At 42.8% G+C, this 24217-nt stretch overlaps 1 protein-coding gene across 3 annotated transcripts in view; it reads right to left on the reverse strand.

Annotated features, from left to right (window-relative positions):
* LOC111248407 (dual specificity mitogen-activated protein kinase kinase 1-like) overlaps positions 1–11044 on the reverse strand; it is a 56712-nt gene extending 45668 nt beyond the window's left edge. For all 3 annotated transcript variants that reach the window (XR_015322648.1, XR_015322647.1, XM_022800716.2), the window contains exon 1: positions 5989–11044. Coding sequence is in view for 1 of the 3 variants with exons in the window: in XM_022800716.2 (XP_022656451.1) it covers positions 5989–6083 (95 nt within the window). In the remaining 2 variants the exon portion in view is untranslated. The remainder of the gene's footprint in view (positions 1–5988) is intronic.
* Positions 11045–24217: the final 13173 nt, after the last annotated feature.

Below are 24217 nucleotides of genomic sequence, written 5' to 3' on the forward strand. Positions count from 1 at the left end.
ATAAAAGCACTGCCAACTGGGCAAAATGCCGGCGAGAGGGCGCGATGCCAAATAAAGTTCAGAACTAGTCATAATAGTGAGAAGCAGCAAGAACAAGCTACGCATAACAATGAAACTTCAATCTCCGCATCATCGTCGTTATGGTTGCTGTTTTACAATATATATATTTCTGCCCTGCCTTTTTGCCAGGTAGCTCGACTAATCATACTCAGGCCTCTGCTTCAGTCACGGCTGATATATTTAGTCACTTCAGTTCACTTTGAAGACAGAAGTTCTTTCTGATCAGGTACGGTCCCACTAAACTCTGGCCAGCAACATGGCTGTAGCGACAGCCGAACGTTGAAGAGCGCCGAATGACGATGTTGCTTGACTTGCTCGGAATTTTTTGCAGTGGTTACCGTGTTCGGACCGCAGATTCCACGGCGGCGATGGTATCGGCAAGCGAAGACCCGACTGACTAGAACAGTAACTTCGGCACGACGCAGACGACGGAAGCGAAAAAAATATGAAAAGGGTGAGTCGAAAGCAGCTTTCAGTCGAATAGCTGAATCAACAAAACGATGGAACGATGCCACCAGGCGGGGTGACGAGAGAGTATGTGGTAGGCTTCAAACAAGTAGCCGCCTTGGGACGGCGATAGTCTCATAATAGTGGTTGTAGTTAGCCGTTGCAGTAGCCGACTATCATCTGCACCATTACCACTTTCTTATGCTCGATTCAGAATCGTTAGCTCTCGGGTTGCGCGCGACGACATCGAGCGACCTGACGAAAGAGGAAAGCAGAAAAAGGAAACAACTGCGAGGCAAAGTCAGAAGTGCAGGTGATTCTGGGCCCATCGCCCAGACCAGCTAGCGAAGTGCTGGCCGTTGCCGCTGCTGTCAAGTTACGGAGCTGCTCCCCAATTGCGGCCCCTACTGGCGCCATCGTGGCCTGGTAGCAGTAACTCCAGCTGCGATAGTCACCATGGTACCAGATTCCTCGAGCGCTCCTCGACTATCGACCAGGCAACTCGACTCTAACGCTGCCACCTAATCAGCGGTAGCAGTAGCGGTCTACAGATGTCTGCAGCACATCGAAGCATCGAGAGACCAGTAAAATCATTTGGACCCAGGAGCAGTAGCTTCAGCTTTGCTGACGCAGCAATGGCAAAACATTGATGGCCGACAAAGAAAGATGTAAAGCAACAAACAACAAAAGAAGCAGCGCGTCGCGTCGGTCGCATGAGTCATCCATAGGAGCTCACGAATGTGTGTATGTCTGTGTGAACGTGTATATGTGAAGTCCCCAGGGAACGAAGCTTGATAGAAAAGCGAGCTAGTCTCGGTCGCAACAGCCCCAGGCGTCGCTGGGGTCGCCAGTACTCGTTTCCATTATGTCTGGACATTGCTTCTAGTGGTAATGTCTGTGATGCTGAAACTGTCGACTGTCTAGCGTCTGAGTTGAGTTTGCCGCTGATGAAATAGTCTACTAGCAAAGCATTAGTTCTAGTCGACGTGAGGCGGAGCAGTGCAATACGGCCTTGAATACCAGAAGCTCCGCACCGCACATCAGTAATGATTTTTGCTACCCATATGGGTACCAACGCGTTTCGTCACTAAAATATTATAATTACTAACATTACCCTTTGGCAAAAAATAAGTGGGTGCACTATACATATATATTATAATACAAAGCATACATCTATACAAAGTAAAGGTATCGCGTTGCCAAGGCGAACACAAATGGGATCTATTTGAATAGCACAGCCTTTATCCATATGGAACTATATTAAGCTCTAATACGCCTGGTTAAATGTTTTCAAGCGTAAAAAACAAACACCCTAAATGCTATGGTTTTGTAGGTTTGACAAAATTTGACTTGCCACTTTTATTCAATACAATTGCAAAGTGTCATACACCAACGTAAAGCATGGATTCATATGATGTTTTTACAGCTGAAGCTCAAAAGTGCATAATTTTATCTAGCTGCCCACAGCAAATGAGATCATTGACACCATGGACCTTGTAATATGATCATTGATTATTTGTTGGCATTGGTTTCATGGAATTTTTTTAAACTGTCCAGGAGTTGCATGTCACCCATACTAAACCGTCGTTTTTTGATCGCGTACATATGTTTATAGATAGTTTCAGTTTATATTCTTTGCATCTGGTCTGACTGGTTTGTAAAGGACAGCAGCGGAAGTACTCAGCCGTGTAAAAATTATGAGATTACTACAGGTCGACAATTAAGGGAATACGCTATTGGAAAAGAATTAGGACATGTTCTGATTATACGGATCCGTTAATCGAAAAAAAAATAGCGCCATGTGTAAAGGCGGCGTATATGACCGCCTTATCTCATCCTGGCAAGGAACTTCTAGGGCAGATGCAGAGCAATAAGAGCATGAATATAAACGTGACGCTGTTTGACTCACGTAAAATTGACGGCACTACCGCGACACCAACTTGCGACAGCGCACCTATGCATGTTCTGCACAAAAAGGAAAACGCACAGTGCTCCCAGTCTAGACACGGCGAGAGTGGGGAACCAACGACGAGCGGCGGAATTCGTCTGCAAGTAAGGGGTCATCGCTACTTCAGGGTTCTTCCTTAGCGGCCTTTGCTACCACCAGCTCATCCAGGGTCCTCTAACGAACGTTCATTGTCACCTCTTTCGTTTTAAACCCTTCTCGTTCTTTCGGCACCCCCTCCTCTAATTTGACCTCTACGAGTCCTGCTGGACCTATTCGGCTTTTTGGAATATTGCCCTTGCCACCAGATGAAACTTGCCGCTGCTGCTCGCAGTTGATATCTTGTCAGAGGATCGGGGACATCCCTTTGTAAAGGACTTTGCTTCCCCTTTTCTGAGGGTGATTCCTCCACTTTTAGAGAAACGGGCTGTCTCGAAATATCCACACCGACTGAACAGTGAAATGGCCAACTAAGGTGAGCCGGCACGCCATCTACCCACTTCTTACACAGCAAAGGGTGCTATATCTTCATCGCGTATAAAAGGCACCGTCTTAGTGTGGTAATTGGCAAAGAAGAGTTGAGATCGGTTTCGACGAATAGGCTGGAACTAGTATAATACAATGACGTAAATGGGCTCGTATAGACTCACATACGCATTCGAAGAACGGATCAAGAAAAGTAATGATATAATCATGTAGACTCCTTGGGTGATTTGAATGCCATGCGGAATAGGGAACCTTTAGGCGTGATTAAGGCAAATTATCGAAGGTGTCGGCAAGGCAAGAGCGCGCGCATTCTTTCGGTTATTCAATAAAAGAAACAGGAGCGTTCAAAAAAGGAACGACGTTGCCACCGAGGCGATGTCTGTGCCGAACGGGCAACAGTGCGTTGGTGTATGCATGCATGTGGCTTTTTTGTGTCTTCTTAGACGGGCTTGCAGCGAAGTAACTTTGCTTGTCTAGGTTTCTTCTATGTTCACCCCGTATTGGATGTTCCAGATGTCTACTTTACCACTGCCGCCGATGTCAATCTTTGCACTGTCACCAGCACAAGTTAGCAACAGCATGGCATTCAAATCACTCAGAGAGTCTGCATGATTATATCATTACTCTTCTTGATCCATTCATCGAATGTATATGTGAGTCTATACGAGCCCGCTCACGTCATTGCATTACGCTAGTCCCAACAGATCCAATCTATTCGTCGAAACCGATCTCAACTCTTCCTTGCCAATTACCACACCGAGACGGTGCCCCTTATACGCGATGAAGATGCATCAGTGCGTATGCCTTTGCTGTGTAAGAAGTGGGTCGATGGCGTGCCGATTCACCTTAGTCGGCTATTTCACTGTTCAGTCGGTGTGGATATTTCGAGGCAATCCGGTTCCCTGGGAATGACGAAATCACCTCCAGCAAAGTCCTTCACGCAGGGATTGTTCCTAATCCATTGAAAAGATACTAGCAGCAAGCAACAGCAACAAGTCCTATCTGACAGCATGGATAATACCCCAGAAAGTCGAACAGGTCCAGCAGAACACGTAGAGATCAAATTAAAGAAGGGGATGGGGAAAGGACGAGAACGATGCCGCAAGGATGTGTTATGAGGGATAAGCAAAACGAAAGAGGTGGCTATAAACATTTGTCAGAGGAGCGCGGATTAGCTGGTGATAGCAGACACCAAAAAAGGGCCTTGAAGTAGCAATGCCCGCTTATTTGCAAAGGAGTTCTGCTGCTCATGTCACCTTTCCGTGTCTAGACTAAGAGCATTGTGCGGTGTCCCCTTTTTTCCCGAGCAGCGACAACCGGAGGACGAACATACAGTCGACAGTATGCAACGTCGGCGGCGTCCGTAAAGGCAACCGTGCGAAATACTGTGGTCCTTCATGCTCCAATGTTCAGGCTGCGTGGGCAACCATTTTTCTTTTTCCTCTGCCGCTAGCTTTCTACGGAGTATATTCATGGAAACATCAAGATGTATGCCTTTATAATGCTGATAACCGTGGGCAGATCTCGATAGCCTTCGCTAAAGCGTCCAGTCTGCTATAGTTCGCGCGTGTCAAGGAAGAGCCTACTTTTTACAGATCATAGAGTCGCAGATTGCCTATTATCGATAATAGATCAATCGATAATAATTTTTATTATAACATCAATTAATTGCAGATGAGAGGTGCTGCAGGAAAATAGAACGAGTAACATCGCAGCCATATTACACGCTATGATATTACACACTAAATATAGTGGTTTAATTATAAATAGGCAAGCTTAGAGTCTGCTTGTTGCGCGACGTATAGTCCCATAGCAGTAAACTCCTGCTCGTAAACTATTACTAAGTTATTGAACGTGATATTTGCGTTTGGTCTGTTGAGTTCGCTTAAGTTTTACTGGCCGAACACGTTATTATACACTTAACTAAACAATATACATTTTTGATTAACACACTCTCCCTCATCTGGGCCTGTTTTTTTAGCTACTATATTATCCGCATGGCTTCATCAAGTGTAAAAAACCTTCGTTTTACCATCTCCGTATTTCGACATTGTAACAAACTTAGGTGTTTTTAAATTCACACGTTTTTCGTATAGATAGGTATCGCTAATAAGATCAATATGTGTAGAGATGACAGTGTACAACTAACTATAGTAATTTTCATTTTTCCTTAAAGTCCATGCCAAAAACTATACCTTTCTCTAATCGCAATACTGTTTTATCTAAATCTTCATGCAATCACTATACTACCGAAAAATAAACCGTTTTTGCCAGAACTGCTGAATAGCACTCGGTTCGTACCTACTGCAAATTTTGGGAACTACTTTAATTATATAGATCATCTACAACAATGGCTGCAACGAGCACAATAGCAACCGCAAAATTAGGCCAATTTCCCCTGTTACTTTTGTCCATATGCGTGTTCTAGTACCATTAAGCTGTTAATCGGTGCCTGGGTATGCCTATGACACAGTTTCAAGCCAGCTTTCGTCGAGCCCTGCAAGCGCCGGATGTACATACTACTAGACGGCGTCAATTAACGAAATATATATAACCTAAGGGACTGGCTGACGGAGTGTGAGTCGCTGCCACTGATGCGGTAAAACGATCAGCCGACCGATTGTTACCACTGCAATTGCACGTACTATTACCCTATTATTACTCGTTACCCGAGAGTTTGTTACGATCCCTAACAGGGTTCATACTCCGCCCCATAGCATCATGCGACGACCAACCCATTAGTACGAACCCACTTCGTATTTCGCTTTCATCATCTTTTAGAATCATAACTCATAACGTTCAAGCTTACCGTCTCAATATGGGTAATATTCAATAGGTCTAAACGGCTAACTAAGTTTGTCGCTGTCTATTTACAAATAATTGCTACAATTGGGTTATATCTTTAATTTTCCTAAACATCATCTTACAAAGCTGCAACGATTTGTAAAACGGTTATTGATCAGGCGTACGCTCCTGCTCTATTGATTCATTTATCTACTTCGAACAGTATTGCTGGATATAGAACAAATACTCAAGTGCACCAGACTTACTCATTGATCTTCTCGTCGAGCAGCTGATCGAATGGCTCGATTGGCGGAAGCTTCAGATTGAGTTTGTTTTTCGTTGACGTATTACGCGTTCCCATTATCAATCTTGCTTTGGCGTGCTGCTCTGCTATACTTTGTATTGAACTTAAAATAAGTCGACTCACACGAGCTCTATTAATGTATGGATCTGGCAAGGATAGAACCTGGACGGAGAAGAGACCGCCAACAATAGGCCTATGCGTAAATAATAGGCAGCCGGCGCAGAGAATGGGCTGCCCTGCGATAGTTAGCACCGAACTACTGTTTATAGCAATGTTTTATTATAGTTATGGTAGTTGCTATTGTATAATAGGTAAGTTGATTGCTGACGACGCACCAGCTGATAACATAGACAGCACTTCTATGATCGGAACTTTAGCGACTTCGTTCCTCGTTCTTCAAGCTGTAGCTTGTGTCGATTACAGTAATAATCATGAAAACAGCAATGACGATTATTTCTGCAAGAACATCATTCACTCTACGTGGTACGTCCGCGCGGGAACAGATCCTCCACTTTCTCTGGTTCCCTGTTAGACAGCCGCGGTAGAAAAACGCAGCAGGATTCACAGTGGTCAAGCAGATTTTGCCTTTTACTCCTCGATGGGTTTCGTTAACGATCCAGCTCAATGCGAAAAGGACGCACTTGTCTTAATACGAACGCTTTGACGGACCAGTTACTCCTTTTGTTATTCCAACCTTGGTTAGGTTGACTGCACGCTCTCTACACTGTACACGCATCCATGTGCTCACGTCTTTACTTTTGCTTTTGCCAGAAAATTGGTCCAAAAGGCCGTATATTGTACAGTTGTTGCTACGATTAATCACGTGTTAATGTATGATCGTAGAGCTTACGGCGACAATGGTGAATCAAACACAGTGCACTCGTACTGGTGACAAGCACAAATTACTGCACGTTCGTTGCTTTACCGCAGAGCTAGCGGTAATTGTAGTCTGATGGCTTTCCTTTTCCCTATTTTTCTTTATCTATTTTTTTTTTATCAACTTCGACCTGGCGTCAGCTAAGTGCTGTATGAAGTTGCTTCTGAGCTTCTCAATCGTCAATAGTCAAAGTGACACACAGCATACGACGGACGCAAACGCCCTGCAGCTCTGTCCGCGGCCAACACCCGGCTGTACCGCTCAATCGCCGCTGGCTGGTCACAGACTAACAAGTAGCTGGATGGCTGGATCACTTGCCGCCACCGCTGGCTGCTGCTTTCTTCTATCTGCAGCACAGCGACCGACCGAGCGTGTGCCGCCTCAAACAACAAACGACAGCGGGGAAGACAGCAACTACACGAATAGTGCGACTCGCCGGTAGTAACTAGTGCTAGCGTAGTGGTGCGGTGGCAGCGCTTTCGGTGCGCCGTTCGTTCGTTAGTCAGTCAGTCAGTCAGCCAGCCAGCCAGCCAGCCAGTCAGTCAGTCAGTCACTCACTCACTCACTCACTCACTCACTCACTCACTCACTCACTCACTCAGCGCTCCTCAGCCGCTCTCAATGACTCTCTGGCGCTCTTTTACTCTTTATCCCGCACTCATGCAACAGATTCAGCTACCATACATCAGCGGCGAACGGCAATAAGGCGAACGAACGAACGAACGAACGAACGGACGAAAAACGTCAAAACAGGGCGCAGCTCAGCGGGCGACAAACGACGATGATGACGACGACAACGACGGACGCGAGCTGCTCAAGTACGCAAGCTGTAGAGCCTGTTGCTGCTGTGTCAATGTTGAATGGGGTATTTTGCTATGGTTCGGTTTGCTTCGGATGGCTAGGATTCTCCTCTTTTTGTTTATTTATGTTGCTCCTGTCGTAGCAGTTCAGCTGAGAGCGTACAGGCTAAAATTGCAGCTACTGGCTGCTGTCGTGGTTATCGGCGACGCTTGAAGCGACTACGGTTCTCGGGGTCTGTCACTTCATCCGTCGGTCTAGCAAGTGTTCGCTTCCTCGATGTTGGGCTCAACTGATTTCAGTCGTCACACCGCTCAGTAGCTCACCCGCACTTTCTATTTTTCCTCTGGGATAGCACCAGTTTTGGTAGCAACACCGACTAAACGCCGATAACAGCGTCGCACCGGCAGTGTCGCCGCTAGCACACCAAGATAGCAGCACTTGTTGTTGTGATAATGCTCTTTTATCTCTTAAGGGCTAACGCTACTTGCCCCACGATCAGGAACACAGTATTAATAGCAGCATCAAAAGTAAAATACACTTCGAATTTGTCACACGGTGATCTCTTGTAGAGGTGCTGCGATTAAGCAAACGCACTCGCCAGTCGTACGACAGCTGGTCAGGGATCAAGTGTTTAGGATCGGGCTACCACCCCTCGTCTATCAGACTCGCGACCAACTAGTCTCAAGCAAACCAACTTGCAGGACAGTGCTAACCTCAAAAGGTAAATCGAGCCATTAGTAGAACGGAAACAGTGCGCTCGACGGCGGTATGCTACCCCAGGAAATTCTAGACCACCAGCACGGATTTCTAACAGCCAAATTAGTACTAGTTAATATAAATACATTGGCTATCTTTCAACAAGAAATACTCTATTGGGTTCGCTAATATAATTGGCAACGCTGCTGTATTGGATAAACAGAATGTCCCTTAAATTGTGCCAGGGGAATACTATTAAGTAGATGAGACAGGACGCTCTGTGGGTTGTCCTTACGACTTACGAAACTACCCGGATCCTCCCGACGAGGTACGAACGAGTCCGGCTCGTCGACAGAATTCGACGCAGTATTGACGGCCTGTACTCCCGATCGGCCCGGTGATGACGCCACCGCTTCTAGGTATCGCTTGTGTAGAAGGCAGTAGCTGACTGGTCTAGGCAGCCAACTAGAATCGTAATACTTAAACTACTACTACTGTGACCCATAAGACACCTTGCTCGGCAGGTGTATCCGACGGTATAACGATGACTGGCTTCTTTGCGTAGTACCGTTGTTGTCGTGCCTTGACCCACAGTTATACCACTTCCTGTTAATTATATGGTAATGTAATTATTAATATTTTATGACTTTTATTACGTTTATATGCCGCTGTAATTTTTATCGTAGCTGACATTGTTGCGGCTGTTCCTGGACTTGGAACGCACTTGTCTGATGTAGGCAATTTGTGGACGCTCTACTTTTTTCTGCCACTGTTACTCTGCACGAACCGACAGAATGAATGCACCAACAACGATAGCTCGAATAATGTGTTAGTCTATGATCATGAGCTTCATTCGTAAGCGTGTTTCCGGCGTCCGTCGATATTCACTGTCCTCACTAACGATGAGTCTCGCAATCTCGCGAGAATATCGCGATAACATATCGAGTCCTGAGGCCTGTGTGCGACCCTAGCTTTGCCTTAGCCTGGTCGCGTTGCGTGATTGCGGGACACACACGTCTAACCGGTGGATGCGTGGACACCACTATAGCGTGACACGGCCGTGCGATTGGTTTGAAACAGTGCGCTACTCTCGCAACAAACACAGTGTCAGGCCATGCGCAGCGCCGTCGGAAGATCGGTCAATCATCGACAACAATAACAATCAAATCTAACAATTAGAACGAGGCCCGTTGTTCAGAGCAAACACAAAAACTTTTTCGCACAGCTCTACTGTATAAGTCACCGGCCTCTTTGGGATCTGGATTTAGCTTAATTTCCTGAATCACAATAATGTATTGAACCAGACAAATCGTCGAATGGACAAAATGAACGGTGAGAAAGAAAGTGCTTGATTGCGCCGAACGATACCGTTGGCGGTCGCGTCTTGCCGCGCGTTCCGCGCTCACGGTTCAACAATAACGTTAGTCTTCCGTCAACAAACCAGTTGTAGGAAAACTAGCAAAGGACTAGTTGACGCCCAGCTGGTGCTGGGAATATCTCTTTTCTCCCTGTGTATTTGACGCTAGCACATGAATGCACGGAATCTCAAACAGCAGGCCACGTAGCAGCAGCAGCAGCAGCAGGAGCAGTTAGAGAGACCAGAAATCGCCTGTTTGTATCTGAACAGACGCCGCTGCGGTTGTTCAATTCGGTTCACCGCCTGTCGCTTTCTAAGTGCACTCTGGCAATGCGATACGCCACGGATTTGTTTCAAGGCTTATACACGTATAGATGAATCGACGCTTACGCCCAAAAAGAGAATGAAGCTACAAACAAAGTCGAAGGAATAACCACGACAGTTGTCGTCGTCGTCGTCGTCGTCGCAATAGTAGTATCGAACTCCTAGGTGGCGGTCGCTTCGAGCGACAGCTGAAGTCATGGACGCACACCCCACTCTATTCCTCTCGATCCCACATGCCCACAAGAGCCGTCTGCTCATAATCAGTGGCCTCGCACCTATACGCGCACAAGTTGTACGCGCGGCCTCTGCTGTTGTAACTGCTTTGGTCTTGCCTAAGTATATGGAGGCGGTAGCAGCGGCAACGGTGGTGGCAGCGATTGCCGTTACGATTACAAAGATAGAGCTGCAGTCAGCAGCCTGTTTGCATTCGGCACCTGCTTTGCCGTTGTTTCTGGGACTACCGCTGCTGTGTTTGCACGCAGCAGAGAAAAGAGTACCTTCTGTTTCATTCACAACTAACCGTTCGGCTCGATCACTTTCACACAGACACAGAGACACACACAGACACACACACACGCACGCGTTAATACGCAACTGCGATCGCGCTGGTCATTTGTCTGTCCGGCTGGCTGCTTGTAGCAGCAGATTATTCGTTTTGTTCTTGCACCGACGATCGTAGTCCTCTGCGGCCACTCCCGTATGATGCGGTCGGTGTGATTACCTGCGCCGCTGTCCTGTGCTGTGCTCCGTGCCCTTTTTTCCCGGAAAGCAGCCACAGCGGCTGACCGTCAGCCTCGGATTTAAAGCGAGCTAGCACCACGGCCAAACAGCAGCAGTGGCGGCAGCGAATCTCCGCGTGTTAGCGTGCGTTCAAGACGCTAGATGGCTATCTGGCAGGCCGAACCGCTGCTGCACCAAATGCTTCTGCGCTCTAGTTGCTGCTCTATGCAGGCGAGTATGCTGTACGCTGCTGTGAACCCTGACCAGCAGCAATGGATGGATGAACGCATCGCTACCGAAAGCGGAAGGAAGGAGGGCGCCCTCAGGATATAACAAAGAGTGAGAAAGAGAAACAGTACAAGGACGCGGTCGTTCATAGCCTGTATGCCGCTGCTTCTGAGGCAAGAGGACAGAGACTAGTCTAACAGGCAACAGTCCCAGACAGCGAGGCTCAGACGCCAGGGCAACGCTAGCGGCCGTCCAAAGAGTTCATTGCAGTAGCTGACTCCAATATGCAAAAAGAAAAATCGCTGGAGGACGCGAAACAAGCAACATGGCAATACTCGTTTTGTCTTCACTGCTGCTATTTTTGCTGGTAGTGTCATAGGCCGTAAATCGTTGCCTGCCGACCCGACTGATCCCGGCTAGAGTCCGCTTATGCTGAAGCTTCGCACGCAATGACGAAAGAGTCGTAAACATTCCGGATCGCCTCCATCTTAGGAGTATTGCTGTAAGCCTTGATTCGAAAGGCGTCACGCTATGAACGGGAAAGAGAAAGGAAAATAGAGAATCGTCGCCCTCAAGCCCCGTTGCCCCCTCCAACCGCTCTTCTCGTACCGCGTATCCCCCATAATGTCGTGCTAGTTCTCTTTGTGCGCTTTCCATCTGAAGAAAGAAACCTAGACCAAAGGTAAACTTGAAGGAGTGGGTTGAAGTGTTCTGACCCGAAATGGAAGAAGCAAGTAGCACAGAAACAACATTTTCTGTCAAAGGCATTTCGTCATTACATTGGAATAACTGATGTTCTCGATCAGCATAGCCAACCCATGAAACGTAAATTTAAAGGAAGTTTGCTTAAAACCATGCATTTTTCAAAAAACGAATTAAGTCGAAATTTATCTTTATCAGCAATATAATTAGAGGTTAAACTAAATTAAAAAAAAAAAAATATATATATATATATATATATATATATATATATTTTATAAGTGATTTAATTCGGCAAGTGTACTGCTCCGTTTTGTAAAAAATCGAAAATGTCTTTCTTCTCGAAGGTTCAACAGTCTTCGGGTAGTATAGAACTTCTTGACCGCCTTTAAGAATGAATGCATTGTTGCGGGAGTCGACAAACATTGCGTAAAAACATGCGTTTACAGATCCTTAAATATAATAGTTTAGAGGGAACTAGATTCCCTGAACTGGTAACTATTTTCTGTGTCTGAGTAGCTAATTCGGATGGTCCCAAAATTTGTCCGGAACCCTACGACATTGTATTCCACACCATTAGTGAACCATTTACAGGATTTTATATACTCTGCTTTTTATAGCGTAAACCCTCTTCCGTCTCGTAAGAAAGGTACATGTGTACGATGCGTCTCAGGCCAACTCTTACGGAACTATTCGGTTATGGCCAAGCCAGCGTAACTGAAGGTAAAAAGAAGCCTTAATTCGCTTTTACGCCATCATGTTCATTTATGTCATATATATATATAATTTCAGAATCCGAGTATAATAACAAGCCTATTGTTGCATTTATCTGTAGCATTTTTGTGTACGATTAAGCTTTTGGCGTTTTCCTTTTAACCGTGGCTTCGCACTATTATAAAACTTATCGTTATTTCGCATCTGACCGTTTGGAGATTTCGTGGTTAGCTTCATTGTGTTCACTTTGCATTCATTAAAACGGACTTGAATGTGACAGCAGTATATATTTCGATATCTAAGAAAGATCATTTAAAATGCTTGAGCATATAGCTGCGTTTGATTGATTCGTAGCTTCGTGCGTGGAAAAATGTACATGGGAATGAGCAACTTCCTATCCGTTTGACAGATCGCATGACAAGCATCCACCCTAATTATATTTATTGTATCAGAAGCTATCAGTATATGACGATCGATTTCGTTGATGTGTCAAACATCCCGATAGGCAACGAATTAATTTACTGTGAAATCGTTGGATGACGTCCATTTTGAAGAACCCTGGTTGTTGTATTGATAACTATCAAGTTGTTCTTCTTCTGAATCCTCAGATGTTAGATTTAACCACCACTGGGGCCTGTGCCCAGTTAGCGATAGTGCGAGAACGGAATAACAGTCGTCACTCGGTCTGTGAAGGCAACGAGGTTCAGTGTGCAGCGAAACTTTGTTTTCTTACCATACACCCGATTGTTCCCAAGGCTGTTCTTCTTGACATAAAGCACCATGTCAAGTCAGATTAAAATGCACAAAATCATCACAGTCGTATGCGTGTTGGTTTGCAAACCGATACTTTTTCGTCCTTGCTAACGAAGACCCTTGTGCTGGTGAATATGAGGTGTCGTAGATTACTGAAGCTCTTAATACTATTGTACGCTGCTTGTATTAGTCCATCATCGATAGCATTAATATAATTACATCCTAGGAAAACGTTCGTACCATCAACTCAACGCTACTTTCTAAACAGCCGTTATCTAGTTGTTAATTGCACGTCGGTGACCTTGATAATTTCGCTCGAGCAAATTCACACTTCACCTATGTGTACTTTGTAGGATGCGTCATGCTAAACATGAACATTAGTCAGGAAGTCATGGAAAAGGCCCTGAAAGTTAGTCTCAGATTTTGCAAGGATAATAAAATTTAATACCTGTTATTCCATGTGTCAGTGGAATGATCAATAAATCTTCCTAAACAAGACGCTAAGCCGCCTACGCACCTTGAGGAAATCAAGCAACTGTACAGCCAGTTTTTTGCGATGCAATTTGTTAGAGTTGCAAAAACTTGTAAAAGGATTTATGTGAAATTCGGAAAGGTGGCTATTTTTTAAGCTCTTCCAGTGTCCTTGCGAGACGCTGGCCTGTCACTCGTTTGAAGGTCACATCTGTGATCAAGCAAAAGCCCAGTGCACGGTCTTCCAAAATAAAATTTACCTCAATTTTCTTGAAGCAAACGAAAAAAGGAGTGTCCGTATCTGTAACGCGGGAAACTGATTTTTCCTGGGGGATACAATTTGGAGAGCTTTGTCGCCTTTAAGCACGCCCTGAATAGTCTATCGCAAGTCTTCTATGTAATAAACTATAATAAAAAGAACGTAATATATTGTTATATGATCAACATACACTTTTAGTTGACTCTTACCGTACAGGCGAAAATGCCTGATAATGCTAAGTGTTTTGAATTTGCATGCCATCAACAACAATGATATATTGTGTGAAGGTCAATCATAAAAACGCTTTCTCTATGAGTAATATTATCGTCCTCAGCATCACATCAGGCGGCATGACCGTCGCAGCACTTGAAGCAACCATGAGCAGAAGGATTCCGTATACTTGCCTTTCTGACTCTTGGGGATAATATAAAAGTACCAACGAGTTAATCAGTCCACAATTAAAGGCAGCGGTACACCAACGATTAGAGCCTATGGGTATTTTTGATCGATGCGGCAAACAAGTCGATACCATTTGATAGTCGAGCATCAATTTTAATATATGATCCAGCATAGTTGTATTCCATCAAGCACTTGAATTTTTAAAAGAATGGCGACCTATATTAATTTACAGACCAGCTGCTGGATATGAGAGGCTTTTGTAGCCCGACGATCCGCTTATAGGGGCTCCCCAAACGCATTTGAAATGCTCGGCCCTTACGAGTCCGGCTAACAGTTTAGTCTTCTAAACTTATCATACGTAGCAAGCCAAATGTTGTGGAAAACTTAACAAAGCGAGCTCATCAGTGGTTCCAAAGCTGGTGAAGTACAGATAATTAAAACGGCCCTCTTGCGCCCCCATTGCCGGGTGAGCGCTTTGAACCTGCTGTGCCCATATGAACCCGAGAAACGTAGAAGCTAGATACACATCACTGTTTAAAAATCCAGGTTAAGGAAACTTCTATTAATAAACAATAACACACTGGATCACGTGGTCAAACAAGTCAAAGTAGATATTTCGAGTTTAATGTTCGCTGCTACGGTTAAGCATTGCTTCGCATGGCCGCTTCTCAATACGAAATGAGGTGGTCGTCGTCAATGTCTTTAACTTCGCCTGACCTAAATCGAGGCCGACTGGACGCATGCTTATCGAATCATCCAGGTACATGCCAAAGATTGTTCCTTTTCGTCTTCTAAAATATTTCAAAAGTTTTGCCTTCTGAAAACCTTGTACTTTAGGAACTTGTAGCTCGTTAGCAGTTCGAACTGTGTATTTGGGCGAAACGCAGTGCCTGTGAGTGCCACATGACTGAGAATAGGCATTTGCCAAAAGTTCGGAAACTATATCTCTTAAAAACGATTTGCTCGCAGGTGGGAACAACTGTTACATCGAATAAAGCAATTCGTCTAAGGTGACTTTAGGTCAATAAAAGGAAAATATATTCCTATAATATAATTTTTGTGTGAAAAACATTGTTGCGAAAGCTGGTAGAGACCCGTGTGAACGATCATGTAGATTAAATGGATATTATATAATAGGATACGGAGGGGTAGAAAACTAAATGGACGCTCGACGCAGTCTGTACCGTATTCGAGTGCACATATTCGAGTATTGTACATAACAAAAATAAGAGAGACTAATCAAAAGAAGTTTTGACAAATCCAAACTCATTTTATAAGGAAGTTGTCAAACGACTATGCTCTGGTACAGTACGGGTATAAACGGGAACGCTTCAATGCGGTAAAATTTAGTTCTTTTTTAAAAAGTAACAATTTTTGTTTTGTTAGTCGTTCGTAAGTGTGCCAAACTTGATCATTGAAATAGGTCACAGAATTCGAAACTGTACTTCACAATCACTTAATGTAAGCAAACTTCTTCTTATCCCAAAAAACAGAGGTCTCTGTTGTATGTAACAGCTAACGTCTGTTATATCATTTACATCTTTCATATGATTTGTATAGTTACCTCCATGTATGTATCACCATGGAACCGGATAATATAGATTAGTTTGGATTACCGCAAATGCTATACTATGTATTGGTTACTTTCTCGAACACAGGTTCAAGACCTTGGACGTGGATCTGCGAGAGCTCATGATTTCTAATCAGTCGGTCGTAAAGTACATTCCTTTGTGTGAATTTACGTTTAAAAGATCGTAAGCCTCACTTGAAATCCCATGAAGAAATGAGTGACATTCGAACAATGAACAATGAAGAAATTAATTTGTCAAGGTTGTCATTAAAACCGTAGAAAATTACTTGCGAAGCACAGGCAGATGATGGACATCTTCAATGCCTGAGTAGACAATTCACGAAAAAACCGCAACTCCTATGGTGGCATAATTCAGTTACGTAGTAGTTTGGTCATCGTTACGTGTCGAAAGCATATGAAATCGAAATTTTGGTGAATAAATTTTACAAATGGACACTCTTGTTTCCGCTACCAAAAGTACGTTTAACGTTTATCTTGATTGAACGGGCTCTTCCGCCAACCATATATCTGAATATGTTTAGTTGAGAACGAGCACTGGTAAGGTGTCAACTTTTTCTTGATTACGTCAGGTCGCGAGCATCGGACAGGGTCGAAAGCCACCATATATAATATTCTGTTGAAACAAAACAATCGAAACAAAACAAATAGTATGATGCTCTTTATAAGTCACCCGGGAACTAATGTGCATTCCACCTCCAGATAAAAATAATTTTTAAGGAAGATGTTGAAATGTTGAAAGAATTAATAGTTCAGGCTATAAAAAAGCTGCCAAAGCAGGCTTTTTTAATCGTGAAGTCGCCAACAGTGAGGATTATATCCAACTTCAAAAAGTAAAGCACTCGCACTAGTAGCTCGTGTTGGCTCCAAGAAACGTTGCAGGATATAGCAGGTGGTTGGCATTCAGATGCACCACAAAACCAAGTGATGCAAAAATTGTAACATTCCATTTCCAGACAAGGTATTTCGAAACATGTTGCATGTACCAAAAGAGTCACGGCGAGATCAAGCTTTTTATATTATTGTACACTACAGAGTTGGAAGATTTAATCATGACTCAAAGTTTCTTGAAAAGTGTTACAAAGCTATAGTAAAAATGCATTAAATATAACTACTGAACGGAATACCCCGCGGAATATTCAAGAAGCCATCGTCCAACACGTCGTGGTATTAAGACAGTTTAATTAGGAAGAACAGAAGTTATTTCAAATAAAGTTAACGAAGGTTTAACAAAAATGTAAACATACGAGGTTGTCGCTAGAACCCGTCGCCTTCTAAGCTTCGATCTAAGTAAAAGAATACTGTTCAGTATCATCGTTCACGTTTGAGTTGGCGTCGACCTGTGGTACGGCACGACATCATTCGAACATGCAAAATCGGCCCGAAACTCAAGCAAGAAAAAGCTCGAAGAAAAATTCGAAATGAAAACGAATGGTTAGAGAGTTGATAGGTCGTCCTCAAAGCGTCAACATATGTAAGCAGAATGCATAATCTAGACTTTCTGTCGGCAAACACAAACAGTTGGACAACTGATTAGTTAGTTAGGATCTGATGTCTATGCAGTATCAAGCCAGTGTCGAAGCAGCTACTCTAATTTAGTCGGGACAGCCAAGCGTAAGACGCAGGATGTACCCCAACCGTCTCCCAATTCTCGATACCAGCGATTTGTCACAACAGGCGGGTAAGTCAATATTGTTATAGGTTTGTGCCAAAGAGAAGAATAAATGTGCGAAGAAAAAATCTAATTGATAATGGTTTTGAAGTACGACGTAGCTGCCATCCATTCAATGTTCTAATGTAAATTTTTAAGCTATCATTTTACTGTGAAAAATTGAACGATTCGTGTCTAACTGGTTCTGATCAGTTGGGATCATAATATCAAATCAAGCTAGAAGGTAGTCATCAGTTGATGATTTGGTCACTTGAATATTTGCCCTCCTAGTCAACGATTTTTCTCAATAACAACTTTTTACTTCCCACCGACAACGGGTATGAAATATCAGTCAGCCACTTCAAGCATATATATACACTGATAAAATGATAATAATAGAAAAAGTATATATAAAGTGTTTGGACACATAGCCTAATTCGACAAAAAGCAATCGGAGTTACAATCACAACAGAGCTCATATATTACTCTTATAAAACTTCGGCGGCGGCGTCCAAGTATCTGCTCGCCAATATTTTAATACAAATACGCACCAGTTTTCAATAGAACTACTGGCAAAATAAATTTATCGATTTGAAGATATAGAAAACAAAAGCCTACAGTACGATGGTAGCCTGGCGGAGACCGTCAGCAATGTGACGTGTAGACGTCAGTGCCGCCTTTCTTACAGAGGCGCACAGAGTCTGTCGAGCAGCCACAGTTGTAGCCAGCTTATGAACTAATGGTTACGCGTATTTAGTGTCTCTATTAAGACTGTATTAGTTTATGCTGCACGCTTTCCAAGCATCCACAACAGACACACGTTGTATTGTACCGAAATATCCGGCAGTGCAGCGAACCTCTTTGTTGCTTTGTTACGTCGTGTAGGTGCCACCAAGTCAACCGCAACTTAGGCAAAACACTCATACCAAAGATGCATACTAGTCCTTGGACCACCAGTTGTTTCTTGTGAATTTGAATAACTGGAATCTGCTTATACTCGCCGTGTAGGTCAATTAAAAGGAAATAGTATACTATTATGACCCCTTGTGCCTCCTTAATCTAGTTCGTTGAAACATAACTCACTATTGATCCTGCAACGTTCCCTTTATAGTAGGCCTCGGTGTTGCTCCAATAACCTGCAAAAGCTTCATACAAGTAACCAGAGAGGCTATAAAGAAGCAGGAGCAATTTCATCCATCGTCTTGACCTATTGCTCAGTTTTTAATCCTTTTCGATTGATCTGGGCCTTGTATGTAATGGATGTAACAGCGGAAGAATGTATGTCATATAAGAATTTCAGCCATATTAGAACACCTGAGGGTTGAACTAATGGTTGCAAATCATGCTCTGATTTGTAGTTTCAATGGCAGCCACGCCTCAAAGAGACGCCTATTGTTTATTTGGGCCACGCTTCCGGTCTCAAGGAAAAACTCGATTATTATTTAGTGTAGTCTAGTTGCGCTTCTGGACCCGAATTACCTAATGCAGTAAAATTTAAATCGTAAGACATTTGTCAAAGTAAAACAATAAAAATGATAAAGCGTATTGAAATAGGTACTTCATAGAAATGTTACGTTGAGTAATCTACAGCCAGCCTTTAGCAGAGTAAGCCTATAGTGCGCGCTCAGTAGTTCTACGTTTTATCTCATGCTAAGAATGTTTTCCAATTACATAGCTTCGCTTCATTTGTACAATTACGATCGAATTAGTATGTATGTATATATATATAAACACGTAAAAACACTATGTTTGACCGCAAGGTACTTTTCAACGACATAAAAATTAGTGCTAAAATTTTACAGAATCATACAGCAGCAAAAAGAACACATTTGATTTATTTTAAATAAACTGAAATCGACTTACCACTAAATAACCTCACAAAAACAGATGAACGTATTTTCATAAGAAACAGCATTTTTGAGATGTTTTCAAAAAACGTTTTGACCGTGTTTTAGCAATATATAAATACCTCGACGACCACGGACGAACGATACTCATCCTGCTACCGAATAATATCGATAAAAAAATTTGAAGCTAAATTGTTTTAGCTCGCAACATCTCTTGAATCCGCGATTAGTTTGACTGCATCGTATCGAACTCGACTCAGCAAACAGCTGCGGTTAAAAAAGCCGATCCTACTACATAGCGCTGACAAAGGCCAACAGAAAGAAGCTAATTAGAGGCTTAGAAGCAGACGCAGCAACAATTACATTCGAGTCACAATTTGCTTTATGTATTCCTTGAAACAGTACATTAATAATTATTACGTATACAATGATTTCCGCTCAAACACTTTTAAAGCAACTTTCTTTTTCAGCTGCCTTTAAATAAATATAAGTCAAAGTTATACCATCTGCTCCTGGTTATGAAAACAGTAAGTGCTGTTACTTGATCTTCTTCTCTGTAATGATTCGTGAACTGTAGCCTTTCTTTGTGGGTGTACATTGAAAGTAATTTCCGCTTACTAAAGAGGCTACGGTCCTTCGTTCAGGTATCGAAAATTGCCTGCGGACTGACACGATGATGAAAGATGTAGTCGTACCAACGCGTATCATCCTGTCGGTTCTTCTTGCAAAATGCTGTATTCCAAACTTCTTCTATTTTCATTGCTGGAGGGCAGTCTTCTGTCACAGTTTCCAAATGCGTTCTCTAGTCGACGTAGATTCTCTCTCCCGTTTTACTGTGTAATAGGCTTACTGTTAATGGCATGATATTTCATGCTATAATGAAATAAATTTGCCAGAAGAAGAAGAAGAAGAAGAAGTAGTTTAAACGGTCAACACGTACAATTTAACTTGGGCCTAGAAAATAGGTTAAACGACAAAATCCAACATAGCATGCGATGGAACTAAGCGTGCGGGACTACCTCTGAAACGTTTATAAATAATTTCTAAAACTTGATCGGCTCGATATTTTTTCCAGTTAACACATTTACAATACTTCGAAGGATATGTGAAGCTACGATGAATTATAGGAGAGTAACTACGTTTCTTCATACCAGCTGCGTTTCCGTTCTGACAGTGCAAGTTCCCGTCTTTTTAGAACTTGATAAAAACCTCCTTATTGCAGTATTGCCAATCTCTCGTTGTAATTATGGCTCAAATCAAGTTTGCGCCGTTAAACATTACCACTCATTAGCGGAAATGATAATTATTGCGATGTTACTAGAAAATGTTTGTCACGATTACAGTATTTTTGGTAATTTTTTAACTTCTCTGTTCGAAGTGCTATACCAAATTCAATCCAACAATGCTAGAACTTCAAAGTAGTCCAACTAAACGAAAAAGAATCTAAGTCAAAGCAAACGATGGCTAGAAAAAAGGAAAATGACCTGAATCAATTGGCTGAATTCGTCTTTCATAACTATGGAATTATCCGCTAATAACATACCTATTGAGCCAGTGGCATATGCCCAGTAGTCTTTTGACACCAGTTGAGTAGAATATGTAGGTTTGTAAGTTTTGGAATGACATAACTTCTTATGGATATGGCAGTTCTATAAGTTCCGGCTGGTAAAACAGTAAAAAATTCATACCGTGCAACGCTTTCACGCGTGAGCACACGTTCCATGCTTCTATGTGTGTCATCGACTTGGTAGCAGTGGACGCGCCTAACCCACTGGTCGTATTCAGCATTCATTCATAAAGTGGTGTAATAAACACTAAAGTCAACTTCGCCTTTTCTCATGTGACTAACATATGGACCAGAATTATGTTGTCTTCCTTCATTGGCTCGATATGTTTGTTTGTTCGCGCATTCATCTAATAACAATGGAACTCAATCCTGTAATTTTTTCCTTAGTCATCACGGGTGGTAAGGTTAGATACTATATAGGTTATGGTATAGTAGACCTAGGCTGGTGAGTGCCGATTGCAGCGTCGATTTCATACCGTAAACGGAAAAACAGGATTACGAACAAACCAGCGCAAGGGTAACGTTAGAGGTCAGACGCAGTGCAGGAGGTAAAGCAGGAATAGGAACAAAGTTGATTTTCCTGCGCAGGAAGAGGGGGTATCCAGAGGAAGGGGCCGAATGAAGAGGGAAATTTGGACAAAATTTGTCTACAGGCTACTTAACTATTACGTCGTTGTGATCATTAGTACTCTGATTCAGAATGTCTAGTAGAGAACGGTGAGCATGTGCAGCTTTCTGAGTGAGTGTGTGTGTATGTGGCTGGGAAGCTGGAGGTTATGTATGCACGTATATTTGTATATTTGTGTGTCTGTGCGCGTCTCTCTCTGTAACGAGTTAAGCGGCAGGTTGATCGACGCGACACAAGGCCCAAAAACCGACGACCCTAACGAAACTTCAGACTTCGGACGAACGGAGCCAGAGCATGTGGTCCGCCCGTTTCTCTACTAGCTCTGTAAGAGGACGGAGGGAGCTGCGAGTGGGTTGGTCTTATCTCGTTAACTATCGCAAAAGACACGTACGGCAAACTCGGAATAAGCATGTAGCTAAAGCTGCTGTTTCTCACTAACGGGGCGCTGGTCATAAGCAAGAACTCTTTTGGTTATATTTTGCTCAGCACTGAACTGTAATTCCCTGTTCACGTCGAGCAGTAGTTGTTCGTCGCCTGTAGCAAAGATGTTACATGCCGTTAGAACTTATCCTTCCTACTTGCTCGGTGTTCCTTGGACACCGCGCTGGTTGTTCCCGCCTTGGCCTTCCTCTACGAAGCGGTCATTCCGGAGTGCCTTCGAGCAAAACATGATTAGAAGTCGAACACTGAAAGAAGCGTCCTACTGCCCCGATAATATGTCGTGTACGTCTCAACCTTCTAAATATGTGGTTGTAATCATTATTGCTTTGAGCTTTCATATAATACTTCGCCGTGACTGAATAATGTCTGATACAATTTGACAGATATCTGACATCCAAGAGGGTTTACTGATTCCAAAATCATACAAAGCATATTTAATGTAAACCAGCTGAAGGCGTTTCGGTGCCACACCACACGTAGTGACGCCACGGTGCCATTATGCGGAAGTAGATTTGTCAAGTCCAGCACTTTTACCAACGTTATAAACCAGATGTTGACACTTAAAATGTATGTTTCCGATCTGCTCATGGAAAATTACAAAACTAATAATAATCGTATGTGACAACTGTCGCTATGTGGTGAATAATTGTTCGATATCTATAGGTATGCATCGTCAAACACAGTGTTAAATGTCCACTCATTTGTTTGGTGCGCTCTGGCCATATGGATGCCACCTGCTTCTTGAAGCGTCAGTTAGATTTGGAAAGTTAACGATGAAAAGTGCTTAATAGGCTATCTCACGCTTAATGAGCTCAAACTTACTTTTATGCAGTTGAGGTTGCACTGCTGCCATAATCCACTATCTGTATACCAAGACAGACATTCCCATCCCATTATGGGTAAAGCTCTTACGACACTCGAGATGAGTTTTTATTTTTTAGACAAGACGACGGTCATCGTAAAGGGGAAACATTTTCTAAATCAATATACAAAATATCCCAAAAATGTATGCATGGTTTGGATTATCGTGAATTCAGCTTTTATTTGCATGTAATTAATGTTCAGATTGCGGAAAAAATATACAGAGAATGCGTTTGATTTCCTCCTATTGCACATGTTCAAAATTACCGTTCTGATCGGTATATCGCTGATAACGATAAATATAGACTCTAGCTTAAATATCAAATAAATAAATAAAATTGTAGGCTTTATCTTAAAGTTAGGTCTATTGGCGTTATGGGCAAGGCATTCCACGGGACCTCTTCCAATGCGTCTGTTTGTGTTCTTTTTAATCAAAATATGCTCTTACCTCAAATAGTGTATAAATGCTTTATCTTGTTTAAGATCCAATTCGCAATCTTTAGTAAAGTCCCTCCCCGTTGTGAAACAGATTTCGACAGTAAATTTAAGTAATAGGCACCAGTTACTGTACTATGGCTTGGTTCAACTAATGGTGATGAAAGAAAGAGATGGTTTAATTAATTCTTTGTTCGAAATTCCAGTGAAGTTCTCGTACATGCATATGGCGTTCTTACTTGTGGAGTCACAGTCGCCCTATAGGTGGAATCATATCGATTAATTATGCCGCCTAATTTGGACACAGCTTTGACACCCCAAATACACTTTTCCTCGAAAACCGTTTATTCTATTCATACATTATCTAAATTATATCATTCACAAATCTTTTTTTTTTCAATCCGGGTCATTTTCATTGGTAGCAGGTACCATTTTTAAAATGTAGTTTTTCCATTTACGTTTTTTTTAAATGCGACGAACGCTTGATTTGCTTATGTCAAGTTCACGACTTGATTGTACTAGAGATACTTGGGACGTCTTGGTAGAACCTTCCAGAATTCGTTAAAATTTTCTGTGCTCTGCTGTCAATATGGAAACTAAATATTTAATGAACAAATGTGGTATCTTACTTCGTGCGCACTCTTCAAGACGTAGATGTTAACGCGTACGGGACGCTAGCATTTAGGCATTTTTTAACTTGACGAGGAGGTGTTAAGGATCCATTTACGTGTCGATTCCACAACTATGTAGCCCTAGAGGTTTAAGCGGGTGCCTTCCAGTATTAAAAATATGGTTCCAAATATTACTCCGAACCCTAGTTGATACATTTTGATCTACAATTTGAACATTCAGTATTAACTAACACTTGTTTACAA

Source organism: Varroa destructor, unplaced genomic scaffold (assembly GCF_002443255.2).
Source record: "Varroa destructor unplaced genomic scaffold, Vdes_3.0 BEIS01000003.1, whole genome shotgun sequence".
NCBI classification, from domain to species: Eukaryota; Metazoa; Arthropoda; class Arachnida; order Mesostigmata; family Varroidae; genus Varroa; species Varroa destructor.